We start from the raw sequence: 18,338 nt of genomic DNA, 5'->3' as shown, positions 1-18,338 counted from the left end.
GGCACAGAGGCATAAGAATTGCACATACAGTATAATGTGTTATATATGCGTGTTATAGGCTGTTTTCTCCATTTGACCTGGCAGGGACCTCTATCACATCAGAAGCGAATGACATGACTGGCTGATGTGTGATGTATGTACATCTGACCGAAACCCACAGCAGGAAAGACATCAGTTAACACAAACCTCCACATTCATCAGCTGAGTAAATGTAGCGTTCGGTTCCCTGCTTCTTTTTGTGGTCACAGAGTGTGATGACGCACAGAGGAATGTGTACTTTAATATCAGCGTACTAATAAGCTAAAAAATGTGCAATTTTGCTAGGTTTGGTTTTGCTAAGTTGAAAATACAGCCTTTAAATAAAGTAGGTCTCGAAGAAGAAGGTTTTAAGAATTAAAAAATGATAAATTGTGCTCGTTAAAAATTGAGAAAGATAGTCTGAAATATATGAACAAATCTTTTATTACAGAACAAAAACTGCAAAATACACACATGACCGTGGTTTTCTACATTTGTGATCATTGTATTTAGATTGATATTTCTCAAAAAATGAATGTTAACCTCCAAAAAAATGAAGAATGTAGGACAGCACTCAGGTATGTTTAATTTTGCTTGTCTCATCGCTGAGGGACATGTGATGTAAAATAACCACACAAAAAATAAAAGTTAGATCAAAGGGTTACAGTATATTTTAAACTTTAAAAAATCTTTGTACAAATCAGGTGTTCACATGTTGTTAATATACAAATTACTGCAGCAGGCACTTTTCCCTTTTCAACAGATTTTACAAAGAGATGCTGCAGTGTATCTAGTTATAAAAGCCTCTCCAGTACCAGCAGGTGCAATTGAGGCCTGATGCTATGAGAAGGATGACCAGTAGAGTGATGAACAGGCCTAAGCCAATGATGGTGGCAGCGATGGCCCAGACCAGAGTCCTTTTGGACATGTCAATCAGGGGTGCGCCGAGTGCCATCCGTGCCCTGCGTGCCCGCCGGCGGTTCTGAGGAGGGTACCGAGCCAAGTTGACACGCTCCATGCCTAGAGAGCGGATCAGGCACGCCCTCTGGTGGCTCAGCTGGTCAAAGGTATGTTTACCGTGGTAGCGGCCCATTCCACTGTTACCTGGAAGGGTCACAAACAAGTCTGCAGTCACCTCTTTTGAAGTTAAAGACTGCATTCAAAGTTCTAATATGAGGTAATGTGTGAGGAAAGCTAAAGATATGAAACAACTGGCCTTGATATATTTAGTTAGCATTTTACTTTCATTTTACTTTGTTTACACTCAACCTTGATAATGATAATCCCTATCACACTGCTCATAAAGCTCATGCAAAGTTCACCACAGGCTTGGATGCATCCCAAACTGCAGCATCTCTACATAATTAGCAGCAAAATCACTTAGATCAACCCTGAACTTTGTACTTTCTATATGGTAAAGTCAGACTTGAGACCAAAACTCAAAAAAAGCTTTAAGTGAGGCCTCTGTAGTAATGAAGTCCACCCTTGGACATTTACAGACAATACCACACTTAGAGTCTTACCAACTCCACCAAATGGGAGAGAGCTGAGTGTGTAGTGCATCATAACATCATTGACCGTCACTCCTCCACTCGTGGTCTCCTCAATCATCCTTTTTGATGCCTTAGAGCAACAAGAGGAGAAGAAAGATAAAGAAGGAGTTTTCCACATTAAAACATCTTAAATCTCCTCGTTCCTGGTGTTTCCTCTCACCTTCTTATCAGAGCAGAAGATGTAGAGGGCCAGAGGTTTCTCTCTCTCATTGATAAAGCGGACGGCATCATCCATGTCACTCACAGCCACTATGGGCAGCAGGGGCCCAAAGATCTCCTCCTGCATCAGCCTGGAGTGAGGGGGCACGTCCTTCAGCACTGTTGGCGCTGTATGTGCAACATCAGTGTTCATGAAACAGAAGTACTGATTTCAGCACAATAGTCTCACTTATTATTGCATCTTCTTACCAATATAGCACTGTGAGGCATCACTCTGTCCTCCCACCACAGGGGTGTAACCCTCCATCAGACCCATGACTCTGTTGAAATGACGCTGGTTGATGATTCGGCCGTAGTCTGGTGAGCATTTGGGATCAGCGCCATAAAATTCCTGAGATGGATCAAAAGGTTTTCATGAAACTCCAGACATTGCGGTGTCTTCTCTGTTCAAGATGTTAGCTCAGACAGGTTTAAAGCATGGTACCAGTAGGGTTTGTCGGATGCATTCCACCACTCGGCCCTGTATGCACGGTTCACAAAGGATGTAGTCTGGAGCGATGCACGTCTGACCGCAGTTGATAAACTTCCCCCACGTGATGCGACTGCACACAGACCAGGTATTTCATTGTTTAAAGGATTTGAGGAAATCACTCTGAGGTTCTTTAATGCATGTGCAGCTGAACAAAAAGAACAAACCATTTTCTAGTAAATTGCTAACTTAATCCACACAAAGCTGGAGGGTCATGCTAGTGGTTTGTATGAACACAAATATGCGTATGTTGTTTTCAACAATTTTCCTTTTGTATTTTACTATATTTAAAACTTGTGATGACTAACTTGAAATGTGTTTGAGATATCACAGTGATATTTAGAACTGTTTTTTGGTGTTGCATGTCACGACATTCACAAGATGTAAACATGAATTTTGTCAGTCCTTCATAAATGACTTGACTCTTATTTGATTTGTTTGAAAGGCGCCATATAAATACTACTGTCTGAGTAACTGGGTCCATGCTAACGCATAGATGAACTGTGTTCAATGATGGCAGGTTTCATGCTAACACTTTAGCATACATTTCAACTGAACTACAGACACACTATAGTATGCAATAGCAGTTAAAGCTGCTGCCTCTTTTGTTAAAGGACTAACCCACCAAAGTCATCAGGTACACAGTGTTGTATTCTTAGTATTAATGATGAGGCCTAATTACACGAGTGATGACACGCTACCCTCAGAAGCCTTGTACAACTTATTAATTCTCTGTATGTGTTATGGGTTATGAGATGAGTGGTGTGTTAGGACTACCGGCAGGCGGTTCTGATGTCACAGTTCTTGTCGATGTAGCAGGGACTCTTCCCTCCCAGCTCCAGGGTCACTGGGGTGAGGTGGCGAGCTGCGGCCTCCATCACCAGTTTGCCCACTGTGGCACTGCCTGTGTAGAAGATGTGGTCAAATCTCTGCTTCAACAGCTCCTGGGTCTCTGACACTCCACCCGTCACCACTGGGTACAGATCCTGGAAATAAGCAGCAAATATCTAATACAATAATGTCAACTACACAAGGACCAAAACATGAGTGAGATTATCCAGACACAGTAAAGATGATGTTAGCACTTGGAAAGAGTGAGTCACTGCTGATGGAGGGAGTCCCCCTCATACAGTGGAGTCAAACATAACTGCCATTAACCGTGCTGTATTGGCACAAGGCTATGACATTACAGCAGCTCAGGACATTACTCTAACAACAATAGCAGCTGGTGTTTAGACCTTGTCCAGATAGCGAGGCAGCAGAGCCCGGAGGAGGAGGGACGAGTACTCGCTAAGCTCAGATGGCTTTACCACAGCTGCATTGCCTGCAGAGAGAGAACACAAGTTCCTGTGAATGGAATGAGATCACCGAGTGACAGTGTGACAACGCAAGGCTGCGGATACTGTCAAACTGGAGTTTACACTAGGAGATTTTTCTCTCTGTTGTCATATAATATGACACGCTGCAAAATACAAGTTTGACCAACAAAATAGTGTAAATGAATGAAGCCATATTAAGTACAGACAAACCACTAATCAACAATATGAGGCAAAATTGATTAAGCAAGAAACATTCAGACTTAAAGAATCAATTTCCATTATTTTACTCCTTTTTTAGCCTAGTTTTTTAACCTAGGCAGCAGGACAAGCCATAGGCATTAATGTTAACATTATATTAACTTATAACGCTAAGGTATATGTTCAAATATAGTTACTGTTTTACACATCCAGAAGACACTGAGCAACACTGTTGTTCATTTGGAGTCATATTTGTATCACCTGATGAATTTAAGTATAACATTCACTCTCTGTTTTTGGTCTCCACCACCCCTGAGAAAAACAACAACTGGCTCTCTAGCTGCTAAATGCTCCAACACATTCACCAGCTTGTCTCCAACTGTGTCTGGGTGTACTTTTGCTCTGATGAGAGACAGAACCAAAACTCCAAAGTTGCAGACTGTAAAATAAAAACATCAGGCTGAGAAAAATGCTAACTGCTTTGACCTGTTATTACTACACAATAAGTAATCAGAGCAGCTCTCATGTATACACCTGTATTTCCTGCCTGCTTGTTCTTTTACTACATTGAGTCTCTAAGATGCAACACAGAGAGAAATCAAGCCAAACTGTCATTATTTGGACATAATTTCACATATAAGTAGATTCTAAATGTTAAATCTTTTGTATTCCCTCTTAGTTTAATCTGATTGAAATGATGGGAAACTTTGGGATGTTTTCTTGATTTCTCTGTCACTCTCCTGTAAGAAACTTAATGAGGTGGGGATAGGGCAGTTACATCCTTTAAATCTCAGTTTTTAAAACTGCAAGAACCTCCCCAACATTATTAATATTTATATGGATCTTATCTGTGACTTAAGAAAACATCAACACCCTGCTAAAAATTCAAAGAATGAAGAACTTCACATGATCTAATTTACATTTGCATTTACATTATGTTACATACTTTAACATATTTATATAAACACTGTCACTATAGCCACTAATGTATAAATAGAGATGGAATTAGCAATTTCCTAATTTACAGGAAAAATAACAAGCTTGGATTGTAATACTGAAAAAATCTATGAAGCAAATGGCATTTGGGTCCTTTTTCTTTAATTATTCCTACAAGAAATGCTGACATAACCTCCACCTAATAGTTCGTATAGTCTCTTTCTTTGCTTGTGCAGACTAACAAGCAACAATTACACCTTTATCGTTTATATGAGCACATGGACTTTGGTAACGTCATCCCCAGTATATTTCCACCTATCCTCAGCCTGAGCAGAGGTCTAATCAGCATTGACTGGAAACACATATAATGGATGGGTACGACCTTCATATCACTTTGTGTTTATTAGATGGCAATTTCAGACCAGCAGTGTCAACAAAAAAGAACTGACAATGAAAATCTACATGACTAAAAGTAAGTGAGCGACAAGGAGGTACTGAGGGACTGCAGACAGAAAGGCTCCCTACCAGCAGCAATAGCTCCAACTAGGGGCAGGAGGGTGAGGGCCCAGGGGTAGTTCCAGGCTCCGATGATGAGAACCACTCCCAGAGGCTCGGGCTGGATATAGACCTCATCTGATATGGTGAGGAAGTTCTTCTCAACTGGCTGTGGAGCCGCCCACAGTGCCAGTTTATCTATGGCCAGCTTGATCTCACTTTCAATCCCAATCAGCTCCAAGAGCGGTGTGTCATATTGGCTCTGTAGGAAACCCAGCACACTTAACATACTAGACTTCTTTGCTAATTTAAAGGATCCCCATAAGCTGTTGCCTGGACAATCAGCTGATATTTCTGGAATCTACGCCTGACAGACAACACATTATATGATCAACATCAATACATTAAAATACTAACACACACACACATATATAGATATCTGGTGTAGTGGTTATATTGGCTGTGCTTGAGGAAATCCTTTGCTGAATGGAGAGCTATGCGACTGCTACAGAGAGCACAACTTGCAATTAGTAAAGTTTGCTTTAGATGCAGATGCACTGTTGAACAACCAGCCTCAGACCATTTTACTAGCCACAGTATTAATGGGCTTGGTCAATAGTAGGCGACTGTCAAGGACAAAGCCTTGTAATTTAGCTTTGTCTACCTCTTGTATGAATTCACCAGTTATGGACAACTGCAGTCTAGGTTTAGAGACCCATTTGGATCATGACCTGATAACAATACCTTGAGTTGAGTTTTGGGTATCTCTTGTTTGTTTGTTTGTTTGTTTTAACCCAATCATATACTAGATTTTTAACTCAATGGATAATTCAGGGAATGTGGTTGCTCTGTAATATACCACCACCAAAGTGGTCCAAGATGACTACCTTGAGGTATACCACAAACTACTACGATCTAACAGACTCACTCACTGACCTACTGTGTTCTAGAAAAGAATACATGTTACATGCAGTAGTGCTGAGTCTGACTCCACTCACCCTGTTGATGTCCTGTTTGAGAGCAGTGGATATCTCTGTCTCTTTCTCAGTGATCATCCTCTGAAGGGCATGAAGTTGCTGCAATCTGAACTCCACAGGTCGAGTCCTGCCGCTCAGGAAGGCCTCCTTGGCCCGCTGCAGCGCCTGCCTCTCCATACAGACAGCTTGGGGACAGCACGGACGTGTTCCCTCTACCAAATACACAGTATGTGTACCACTGACGACTCAGCGTGCAATCATGCGCTTCTGAGATTTAGCAAAGCACCATCAAAATGCCCTGCTATCACTTCTGTTTATAGGATACATCAAAGATATTCTAATAAGAGAATTTAAATTACATACAATCCAGCAAGGTGGGGCTCGGAGCAAAGACCCCCGTCTTCACGACACGTCGATCTAATGAACTGAGAGGTCACGCAACGGGAAGTCACCTGTTTCAAAACATCCAAGGAGACATAAAGGATAGATAAGCAGTCTTATTCAGCCTCATTATTAGCGATGCGAAAGATGGCACAAGTGACATAGTACCTATGTAACATAACATACTGCTTACAGAGAAGTCAGTGCTGCTACATTTAACCAAAATTTGTGTTTGTACTGGCTTTTTAATAAGCTTTTGTTTTTTGATTGGATGTAAATATGAATGTCAACACAGATCACATTTTGGTCTTTCATGATTCTTATGTTTTCTGAAATCTTATTTCAAAAGCTATTCTAAGCAGGCTATAAATGTTACTTTCGAGTCAAGTGGTAGTCTATCTGAATGGAAATGTCCATCTCATTGCGGTTAGAGCTTTTGAAAGCTCCAGGACGTCTGTGTTGACACGTATGGATTTACGGAAAGTCTTTCTGGCTTCAGGTTCATATAAATGTCTCGGCAGCTATGACAAGGTGACATCCGTGTATTAATAAACTTGATAATCTGAGTTTTTTCAGCCTGTGTTACCTTAGTATTTCTAAATAGACCTAAAGGTGGCTGCAACTAATATCTTCTGACCTAATTATCAGTTCAAACATTCAATTCGGAAATGAAGAAGCAAAATGTAGACTTACCCAGGGTCAGATCAAATACACATGCAGTGGATTCTATCAAAACTTCACTTCAGTTATCCGTCACTGATGCGATCTGAAAGCGGTTCAGATGTCCCACACGCTGCGGCCACAGACCGAGTCTCATTGTTATACTGTTCAAAAGTCAAGCTGCTCCAGGATCAGTTTACCGGGAAAGCTGCTCACTGTAACCACCAGCGTCGTTCTGCCCGCCTCAAACACTGAGACCCTTGATAAGATCGAATCCCCACCCTCAAACACACCCACCTACACATACACTCAACATTCAGTCCAACTTGGAATCAAATAATTAAATCAGCTGTCAATCACCTGCTTGTTTTTCTCCTTTTACGACCCTCATGGAGTTCAATGTATCTTAATAACAACATGAGTCATAGCAGCCATGTCATAAATCACAATCACTTTGGAATCCACTGTTCAGATGTCCGACTTCTTCAAATTCAGGAAGTCAGTTTTGTAGAGAGTAAAGAGAAACAATGAACAGAAAGTCAACAGCATAACAATGAGTCATAGTGTTTAATTGCATACAGTGTAGAGCACGAAACTGGCACCGCTAAAATCAGACATGATATTCACTGAGATGTTTTCTCATGAAAAAGTTCATTTGTGTGTCTTGATTCGCATTACTTAGTGAAATGAATCATCCGACAGCCAGCCTCATTAGGACTGATGAAATGTTTCATAGGTAAAATCTCTCTACGTAAGCTAAAATTCAAATATTACAAATTGTATAGTGATAAAACTGATTTAAAACAACAAAAAACTACAATAGCAGCTTAATGTGTAACAGAAAGGCAATCTGAACACATATTTCAAGAACATGCACAAGTTAAATACGTCTACGTGAACGAGAAATGGTATGGACCAAATTACATGGAGAAATGACAGGAGTGCTGAATAGCACTTTAGGTCAGGAGTCCACCTACAACTATACAGGGTTCACCTCAGGCCAGCAGTCTCTCTGCTCCTCAGCCTCACCGCAAGAACCTCTGCAAAGAAACATGACGCACGAGTTCAGTGTACAGTGGCAGATGATCCAAAACTGTTTGAAATACTGAGACAACACATAGTTCAACAGTTCACAGAAGCACAACAAGTGTAGATGTCAACAAAGGTGGTGGGCTGGACCAAAACAAAAGGGGCCATTTATCAGAGGAGAGTGAAGCATGCTGGGCAATTAAAGGGAGGGCACATGAGGGGGTATTGTGTGGTTAGATTTCCTGGACAACACCACACATTGTTGGCTGGAGACAAAACCATTGTTGTGCAAGGGTACAGGCATGTAGGATTGTGGATATGTAGGATGGACCAGTACTCATATCTGGTTATGCTGGAAAATTCTATTTGTTATTATTTAGAAGTTTGTCATTCAATTTTCATACCACAGCAGTACTGATTAATATACAACAGACACACTATGCAGTTTTAACTTTGCGTGAGACAATGGGACAACAAAGTGTGTCAATTATTAACAAGAAGTTCCCACTTGACATGTTAACAACATCTTGTTCTGCAAGGTTACATTCATGCTGCAGTAAAAAGTGGAGCAAAACGTTTGCTTATATGCGACTCAGATCTGCTTTTTTTCCATGACAGTGTGGACAGTGTGAACGGTCAGATCAGGCTTCATGCGGATTTTCTCCCACTGAGCATGCTCACATCACTGTTACGTTATTATTCATCAACTGTAAACAGCGATAAACAAAGTCAAATATGGAAAATAGCAGCAGTCTCAAGTGGGAAATAAACTTAACAGATACATGGGAGGATGTTTAAATCAAAGGCCCTTTTGGCCCTCTTGCTGTCAGCCTGAAAAGCAAACAACCCTTCACCAAACTACTGTAACCACAGCAAACGATTCTGCATCACTATTTCATTAATGCTGATGAGGGACTGTTTGCCAGTGAGATTCTCTGTTGTCCAATGTCACTTTGAGCCACAGTGTAAAGACAGTTTAAGATAAGTCATTAGTGCCTTAATAATTTTATTGTAGGTAAACAGCCATTTTATAGTTGGGATGGCCAGCGTTAACTTCTGGATGGTCTGAATTTTATTTTGGGGCAGCCCAGGTGGTGAAAAAAGTGAAGTCAGAGCCCGATAAGACAAACAAACAAACACAAGTCTGTGAAAACAGCTGATCAACTACAAAACTTACAACCTTGCAAAAGACCGACACCAACAATGGAACAATAGTGTGTACTGTGTGTATATCAAAGGCTGATATACCTTCTGTGCCATAACAGAGTTCTACTGCTGTCCAATAACTATTACAAACACACCATCTAATCCCCAATAAATACACCATGTACTTCACTTTGATGATAACTACAGTCCTGGACATGATCGTCATGTTTACTGCGTGTTTGGTGTGAGTTTTAGAAATACTGTAATATAAATAAGTTTTAAGTTTTATAGATAATTTGTGGCGTATTTCTTTGTGACACCTGACTGTGTTATAAATAGTTGTAAACAGCTGTGCAAAAAAATGTCCGAAATAGTTAAACAGTTGTAAATAACTAGTTGTTTGCTAAATTTGTACTTTTTTTTTTTTAATTTACAATTTATATTTGCATTCCAAGTTCTAAAAACTAGTTTGTTAAATTGGTTGTGTGATAAAGACAAGCTGGCAACAGCCCTCGACTGCGCTGGGTTAAATCTCCAGCAGGAACTAATGAGTCTGAAGCCACAGACAGGATAAGGAAGTACAAAAGTACTCAGAGACGTACTAAAACACTACTGGTTGTGGTCTTTTCGTGGGATTTGTTGAAGAAATCCCAGAAAACCCAAACTAGTGTCAGGTTTATGCTTCACTACAGGTACTTTTTACTGCTAATAATGTAAACAATTGTCAAATACTATAACTATTGTGTGTTTTTGTATAGTTTCTTTTTTTAAAAAAAATGTGCAAATATTCCCTTATTTACTCATTTACTTTGTATATTTTTATTCTATCTATATGTTTATTTGCCAGCCTTGTGCTGCTGTGACAATGTGAATTTTCCCACTGCAGGCTGATCTGGTCTGATTTTATCTTATCTTATCTTATCTTTCCTGCATGGTGTGGCCCTTGAAGGCAACAGTAATGTTACTAGCAACAACATTATCTAAAACTGGCACTATGATGAAAAAGATTTGAAGTAACCTGAAACAGTGGGTGAGGTGGGTGAATGTATGGGTAACAGATTCCTGCTAAGGAAGTGATTTGTACATTTATGGAAATTCCTGAAAGTATCGTTTAATTTGGCACTAATTATGGACGTTCTTACATCGATAAATTTCCTGTCAATTTGTTCCTACTAATGCCTAAAAGACTAAAGACTGTTAGCCATTTCCCAACAGTTCAGCTGCACATCAAGAGAAACTGCAATTAGTCTCCAAGCAGTTTTAACAAATATGGAGAGTAAATAATAAACTGTCCAATAAGAAATACATAATGGATACATATTTACTTGGGTTTGAATGCATTGTTTCATTACAATAATTTCCTTTGGACAACTGCTAAACTCATATAAATATCTCTCATCTCCCTACAATTAGTACCAAATTGAATATCTCTTTCCAGAAAACTGCAAACCCATAGAACACAGTATGTCCCTGTCTGGACTGGTGTATTCGGTGTATTTTAGCTCCTTACCTGCACCACAAATGCTGCTAGGCCTGCCAACATGGCGAGCAGCGCCATGCGTCGCAGCCTGCACACGTTGACCTGCTTGAGCAGAAAGAATCGAGCCCAGCCCAGCTTTTTGGCTGTGTGAGGAGGGTAGCGCATGCTGTTGACTCCCTCCATCTTCAGCTGCTTGATCAGACAGCTGCGCAGGTGGCTGAGCTGGTCAAAGCTGTGCCGGCCGTGGTAACAGCCCATACCACTGTTACCTGAACAAGAGGAGGCAGGGGACGTCAGCTATAAATGTGTGTCAGCTCTATCCCTTCACAGAAAAAGGAAGCTAAATACCTGCAGTTTGGTTTAACTGTTAGACACTCACCGACTCCTCCAAAGGGCAGAGCACTAACAGTGTAGTGTACCAGACAGTCATTAGCCAGCAGGGCTCCACTGGAAGTCTCAGCTATCACCCTTTTGATCAGCTGTTTAGCACAAATGGACAGTCAGGGCAGGACAGTCAAACAGAGCATTTTAGGTACAATTCTACTAAAATCACAACATTTTAACTGCCACATAAATGTGTAGTTCACCTTGTTGTCACTGGAGAAGACGTATACAACCAGAGGCTTTTCTCTCTCATTGATAAACTGGATGGCCTCGTCTACACCGCTCACTGTGATGATGGGCAGCAGTGGCCCAAAGATCTCCTCCTTCATCACTTTGGATTCCGCCGTCACATCCTTCAGCACAGTGGGGGCTGCAAGGAGACAGAAGGAAGAGGTGCTATTCTTATTGATACAGCTTTATACACAGTGGAAAAGGAAACAGGGAGTGTAATTTAAGTATCCTCGCAAAAATATAAAATATTTGTGTACAACTATAACGTAATTGCCCTTATTCTACATACAGATGGGAGGAGGTATGAAGAAAGGATAACAGAATTGGATTAGACTTCTCTAACATCCATCCATTACCTCTATGACACAAACTCAGACAACACAAACCCTTTCAATTTTTCATGTAAGGATACTCTAAACTCCTCTAAGCCGATGTACTGTATCACTGAGGACAGCAAATTAGGTTAATCAACCCAATGCCAGTGAGGACTACAACCAATAAAATACAAATAATCAGCTTGCTTCTTGAGCTAACTGATGCCACAATTCCATTCCAATCAGTTCGGTTTACACAAATTGGCTTTACATGAATTACAAACACACCTCATACCTATGTAGCACTGGGATTCATCACTGTCTCCACCGACAGCAACTGTGCTTCCCTCCATGAGAGCCATGATCCTCTTAAAGTGGCGCTGGTTGATAATGCGTCCGTAGTCCTCAAAGTTTTTTGGACTGTCTGTGTAAAACTCCTGAATTGTGTGAAATAAAAGTTCAGATTGCTTGTGGTCTCATAATTTATATTTCGAAAACTAAAATCTAAAATCATTAAAGGGAAACCTTTATTCCTGAATGCTGTTTTTTCATAGATTCAATCAAGCTATCATTGTTCAAATATAGAAAATGCACAAAGAAAATAAATAAACCATTGTCTTGTTTCTAGTACGTAAACAGCAATATTGTGTTGTAAGTACTTTGCCACTGCAGAAAAAGTACTGGGGGGAGTGATAACTACGCAAACACATTATGGTCACACAGCAGCATTTTGTCCTGGGAGGTCACAGGTCAGAGGGATATCTGTAGTCAGTATCTGTACTGAGTAACTGTCGTTTGAGAGCACATAAGTATATATTAAAAACGACTGACATCATGACTAAAATCCTAATCTCAGACCAACCTTGATGCTCTTGTTGATCTCTTCCACTACTCGGCTCTGGATGGAGGGTTCACACAGGACGTAGTCTGGAGCGATGCACGTCTGGCCACAGTTGACAAATTTTCCCCACGTGATGCGACTGTACTGGCAGAAAACGAAAATGCAAAGGTCTCATACCTCAAAGATACACTCTGATGTTTTCAACTGACTTTATGCTACATTTTACAGCTCAGACTGACCGGCAGGCGGTTCTGATGTCACAGTTCTTGTCGATGTAGCAGGGACTCTTTCCTCCCAGCTCCAGCGTCACTGGGGTGAGGTGGCGAGCTGCAGCCTCCATCACCAGCTTACCCACTGTGCTGTTTCCTGTGTAGAAAACGTGGTCAAATCTCTGCTTCAGCAGCTCCTGGGTCTCTGGCACTCCACCAGTCACCACTGGGTACAGGTCCTAGGGAAGGTATATGAAAGCTATTTGCATATTCAACCTCAATGTAGATGAAAGTGAAAAGCATCATATCAAATAAAGCAGGAGTCTCACTTTGTCTAGATACTGAAGGAGAAGCTCCTCCATGACCTTGGAAGAGTGAGAGCTGACCTCAGATGGCTTTATTACTGCTGCATTACCTGAAAGATGAACAAGATACACAGTCCTTAACCACTTATGCAGTCAAGAAAACAAAACCTTGCCAGTGAAAGAAAGTTCCAAACCAAATACTCTGAAGGTGCTATTTACCAATCTGCAATGTTCATTGTTTTGTGATCTTTAAGAGTGAAATGATGTGACTTTGTGTTCCATGACAAGCTGGGAATTCAAATTAGTATCTGCTCATTGTACATACTGTATGTATATTGTAAAGTATTGTGCTGGACAGTCATAATTTTAGCCGTGCAGCTAGCATGAATAAAATAATAATAATAATAAAAAAAACCAGATCCAATTCAGTAAGACTGCTGTTGTGATTTATACGTACACGTGACTCAGACAGTTTCTCAGACCAGTCTAGGTGTGTCGTAGCATAGGTGCATTCTGGTCTATTGAGCCTTCTGTCAGTAGAAAGCTTTATATACATGCTTCCTCTAAGATGTCGTTCACACAGGGGTGTTGTGTATGTATATGTATTCCTAAACTACCAGGCACTCTTGTTATCCTTCTCCTCCAGCATCAGTGCTGCCAAAACTGCTTTCTACAAAGACAAACTCAGCAATTCCACTGACACTTGGAAACTATTTGCCTCCCTCAAAAGCCACTATCTTATCAGCTGATATCCTTGCCTCCTTCTTCACTGACAAAGTGACGGCCATCAGCGATCAGTTTTCTGAGCCATTCAGAAACAGCTTGTCTTTCCCGGTCAATGGTGCTACCTTAACATCCTTCATTCCTCTCACAGATTGTAAGGTTTCCAAACTCCTAACATGTAGTCGTCCTACTACACGTCCACTTGATCCCAAACCCATTGGGTTATTTCAAACTATCCCTCCCTCAGTCACACCAGCGCTCACTCATGTGATCAACGCCTCACTGGGTACCGGAACATTTCCAGCTATGTTCAAACAAGCCAGGATAACACCCCTGCTTAAAAAGGCTTCTCTCAACCCTGCTCTACCTGAAAACTACCAGCCGGTCTCACTGCTTCCATTCCTACCTAAGGTCACTGAAAGGGCTGTTATTAAGCAGACCTCCAATTTTCTAACGCTGAACGGGCTACTCGACCCTAAACAGTGTGGTTTCAAAAGTGGTCACTCCACTGAAACGGCCCTGCTGTCTGTGACTGAGGCCTTGAAAACTGCAAGAGCCGAAGGTCAGTCCTCGGTCCTCATCCTACTTGACCTATCAGCTGCTTTCGACATTGTTAACCACAGCATCTTGCTAACTACACTCTCAAACATAGGCATCTCAGGCAAAGCAAATCTAGTCTGCTAAATGAAGTGTAACGTAATGTAATGTATTTGGTACCAGCAGCAATAGCTCCAACCAGTGGCTGAAGGGTGATAGCCCAGGGGTAGTTCCAAGCCCCAATGATGAGCACCACTCCCAGAGGCTCCGGCTGCACATACACCTCATCCGATATGGTGAGAAGGTTCTTCTCTACTGGCCGAGGAGCCGCCCACTCTGCCAGTTTCTCTATCGCCAGCTTGATCTCTCCCTCCAGCCCCAAGGTCTCAAAGAGTTCTGTCCCATGTTCACTCTGAGGACAGACAAAATCCAGTGCTTATTCCCAGTTTGTTCATTCAGTCATTCGCTAATTCATGTTTGTTGATCTGTTCAGCAGTGAAAGATTTAGTTTCAAAGCCTAATCATCACCTGTTGGCCCATGATAATCTCTACAGTACAGAGCAAATAACGTTGTAGTACCATGTTGCACAACATGTAGCTCATCTACTCCATGTTTTCACATTTTCAAATCAAATATGCTTAGGTACACAGCTGTACTTCATCCATCCATCCTTTTTTTAGACGCTCTTTATCTGTGCAGGGTCATGGGAGGGCTGGAGCCTATCCCAGCTGACAATAGGTGAGAGGCGGGTTACACCCTGGACTGGGTGCTTTGACTAAAGTGATTTCCTTGAAGCTGAAAAATCCTGAGATGCTATTTTAACCACTGCTGTCCAGCTCAACCATTTTGCTGTATTCAGCTTGAAATAAACCAAATATGCACTTGAGTGTAGGTGTTGTGTGTGTTTAAAAGTGTGCATTACTCTTGAAAGACACACATTAATGTGATCGCACTGAATTACAGATGTGTTGTTCAAACAACAGAAGAAAACCAAATGAGCCACTTTGGAAAGAAATAAAAACACCTATAAAAACTGTACACCAGCACAGTGGATTATTTTGGTGCATTCAGTTTCCCTTAGCACAGACTTTTGTTTTCTAATCCAACTGTTCACTGAGTTCTGACGTGCTGCCCTTCTGGTGTGTTAGCAACTGTTTTTCTAATAGGCTTAACTGTAATCACTGGTGTTCCAGGTAGATAATCTACAGCAGTGAATGTTGGAATAACAACAGAAAATGAATTCAGAAATACATTTCTATCAAGTGGCTTGTACAGTCCCCAGACTCCACAGCGAGTAGAGTCTCTGGTTTCCTGACCCTCACAGGACCTGTTGGACTAACAGGAAGTTCAACAAACCCACCTTGCCCAGGTCTCTTTTAACAGCACCTGCAATGTCACTCCTTCGTTCTGAGATGAAGCGGAGCAAGTTCTTTAGCTGGTGGATCCTGAACTCCAGAGGTTTGGTTTTCCCAGTCTGGAAGGACTTCCTGGCCCGTTGTACTACCAGCTGTTCTCGAGACATCTGAAATAAAAAACAAACACTCGGTATAAGAGCCAACTGTAGCGTTGAGGTTGATTTAATAAAAGTGAAGTCAATGTCAAATAAAACATATATATTATAATATAGTATATATACTATAAGCAAGTTCTCCTAAAGTATAGACAAATACTGACTGCCAATAGCTAACGTTATGAACAGCGAATTACAGAACATTGAGCTGTGAATGACCAAATGTTCAGATGAATTCCCCTTGCCGACAAGCATTAAAACACTGCACTGAATATTTTGTCAGATGTTCTGTGGCGGAACCTTTGCAGGTATTAATATCATCCGAACTGTAGCGTTAAATAATAATAGCGTTATTGTGCATGAGATTACATGCCGCCATAAAGATTGCTTTAAGCCAATAGTAACTGTAACGTACTGTGCAGGAAACCATGACAATGTTTGTTATAATCGGCTATAAGCAAGTTATTAACGTGTAAGGGCTTGTTAATAACGGAACCACTATCAACGTTAGCTATAACGTTAGTCTTAGGACTAACCTGGAAATCTAGGTTGGTTGCTAATAGCGTTGAGAACTGTTGTTAAATAGTAAGCCACAGCATATATACAAACCAACAAATGTAGCATAAGCTATTAACAGACCAGCTACAGCAAATTAAATAATCAAAAATTTACCTTTCAGTGCCACGAGTCAACCAGTTTGATTAGCAACTGCAAGGCTAGCAGCTAACTATTTACAAAGTTACGTGTACCGTAACGCGTGCGGTTGGCTAGCCTATAGGCAACTAGCGATAGCATTGGTCTATCCGCATATCAATCAGTGAAGTAACCAATCAGCGACGAAACATAACCAGCTGAGCTCCTCCCTCCATAACAACAACAAGAAAAATTTAGCCTCAGGCTCCACAAGAAGAGTTTCCAAAGGGCGTGTATTTGCAGACCTAAACTTATCTAAAACTAGACCTAATTCTAATCTAAAAAGCACATGATCTGCAGGCTGCACATGAAAGGCATCTTGAGAAATGTGATTGGACGTTAAATCTAGATTTAGTTTATTGACGATCTTCGTTCCTCTTCCATCTGCAAATTTGTCAACGCAACCATAAGCACAGGGCCCCGTGTCATTTGACATGATGAAATGAAAGTTTGACCTTGTAAACAAAACATTAATTGAAAAAGACTAGAAAACTAGAAGATTTTGTTTCGGCAAACCAGTACTGGCACCGAATTAAGTTCAATGGATCAACAGACATTAAGTTATTAATTTCTTTATTGTGTGTTTTTCCATGACAATATCTAGATTTATTCTTCATGTCAGTATTGTTTCAGTATCACTGTTTCGACATGGAGCAAAGCATTTGAGGAGAGGAAGCAGGAGGTTTGCAGCCACGGCCTAGAGGTTGGAGAAGCAGCTTGTGACCAGAGGGAGTGATTAATCAACCCCGACCCCCACCCCCATTTGCTTCCCCAGCACCTGAAATGGCAGCCCACTGCTCCTGTGTGTTTCCCTGCATGTTGCATATGCGTGTTCAATCAGTGATGGGTTAAATGCAGAGAAGAATTTTGGTACTGACACACACAGGAGCAGTGGGCTGCATCAAGCGCCCGGGGAGCATATTGGGGGGTTAAGTGCCTTGCTCAAGGGCACATCAGCTGGCTAATGACGGGGGGGGGGGCATTTTTTCACATGAATCACTCCACCACACCCAAATCTTTCCTGCCCGTCCGGTGGGGGAATCGAACCAGTGACCCTCCGAGCACAAGCCGCTTCTCCAACCTCTAGGCCACGGCTGCCCCAAAAGCAACTTTCTCCCCGTCGGGGAATCGAACCCCGGTCTCCCGCGTGACAGGCGGGGATACTCACCACTATACTAACGAGGAGGTGTTTGTGAGGTCTGGCTCACAATCTCTGTTCCAGTTCATCCCAAAGGTGTTTGATGGGGTTGAAGCCAAGGCTCTGTGTGGGCCACTCAAGTTCTTCCACAGCAAACTCATCCAGCCATGTCTTTATGGACTTTGCTTTGTGCACTGCAGTCATGTTGGAATAGAAAAGGACCTTCCCCAAACTGTTGCCACAAAGTTGGAAGCATAGCATTGTCCAAAATGTCTTGGCATGCTGAAGCATTAAGATTTCCCTTCAATGGAAGCATGGGGCCCAGCCCAACCCCTGAAAAACAACCACATCCCAATACTTTTGTCTATATAGAGTATGTTGAGTTGGTTGAAAGACAACAACTTGTCCTGTTTGTAGAGCTTTTGAATAGGATTTTTGTATGTCACAGTTCAAATAATTTAGACACTGTTGTTTTTTTTTATTTCAACAATTCAAGTCTTATGTCAATTAAACTTTAATTTTCCACTTAATAAATGATGTCTAAGGCTTCAAATGAGTATGTTCATGGTGGC

General features: G+C 41.4%; 2 protein-coding genes and 1 non-coding gene across 5 annotated transcripts; all 3 read right to left on the bottom strand.

Annotated features, from left to right (window-relative positions):
- Nucleotides 1-444: 444 nt before the first annotated feature.
- Nucleotides 445-7,664, bottom strand: LOC124059102 (aldehyde dehydrogenase, dimeric NADP-preferring-like). Of its 3 annotated transcripts, none has more exons than XM_046388874.1 (11): nucleotides 7,259-7,664; nucleotides 6,548-6,636; nucleotides 6,206-6,396; nucleotides 5,238-5,469; nucleotides 3,498-3,583; nucleotides 3,037-3,245; nucleotides 2,215-2,332; nucleotides 1,980-2,121; nucleotides 1,732-1,898; nucleotides 1,542-1,641; nucleotides 445-1,122 (listed from the first exon to the last, which is right to left on the bottom strand). In XM_046388874.1, exons 3-11 carry the CDS (start codon nucleotides 6,359-6,361, stop codon nucleotides 809-811), a joined length of 1,524 nt encoding a protein of 507 aa, XP_046244830.1. In that variant the 5' UTR covers nucleotides 6,362-6,396; nucleotides 6,548-6,636; nucleotides 7,259-7,664; the 3' UTR covers nucleotides 445-808. The 3 variants fall into 3 exon arrangements, with proteins under 3 accessions (XP_046244830.1, XP_046244831.1, XP_046244832.1); XM_046388875.1 differs by having other exon boundaries at nucleotides 6,206-6,369; XM_046388876.1 differs by lacking the exon at nucleotides 6,548-6,636 and having other exon boundaries at nucleotides 6,206-6,369.
- Nucleotides 7,665-7,773: 109 nt separating this feature from the next.
- On the bottom strand, nucleotides 7,774-16,751 carry LOC124059103 (aldehyde dehydrogenase family 3 member A2-like). The gene is made up of 11 exons (XM_046388877.1): nucleotides 16,608-16,751; nucleotides 15,786-15,947; nucleotides 14,605-14,836; nucleotides 13,189-13,274; nucleotides 12,890-13,098; nucleotides 12,672-12,789; nucleotides 12,105-12,246; nucleotides 11,468-11,634; nucleotides 11,260-11,359; nucleotides 10,911-11,149; nucleotides 7,774-8,265 (listed from the first exon to the last, which is right to left on the bottom strand). The coding sequence occupies exons 2-11, from the start codon at nucleotides 15,945-15,947 to the stop codon at nucleotides 8,251-8,253; spliced, it is 1,470 nt and encodes a 489-aa protein (XP_046244833.1). The 5' UTR covers nucleotides 16,608-16,751; the 3' UTR covers nucleotides 7,774-8,250.
- A 990-nt stretch (nucleotides 16,752-17,741) lies between these two features.
- On the bottom strand, nucleotides 17,742-17,813 carry trnad-guc. Its single transcript has one exon. It is a non-coding gene; the product is annotated as a tRNA-Asp (tRNA).
- Between the last annotated feature and the right edge of the window lie 525 nt (nucleotides 17,814-18,338).

Source organism: Scatophagus argus, chromosome 5, assembly GCF_020382885.2.
Source record: "Scatophagus argus isolate fScaArg1 chromosome 5, fScaArg1.pri, whole genome shotgun sequence".
Lineage (NCBI taxonomy): Eukaryota > Metazoa > Chordata > Actinopteri > Scatophagidae > Scatophagus > Scatophagus argus.
The sequence above is the reverse complement of the archived record's forward strand: the minus strand, read 5'-3'. Positions and strand labels throughout refer to the sequence as shown.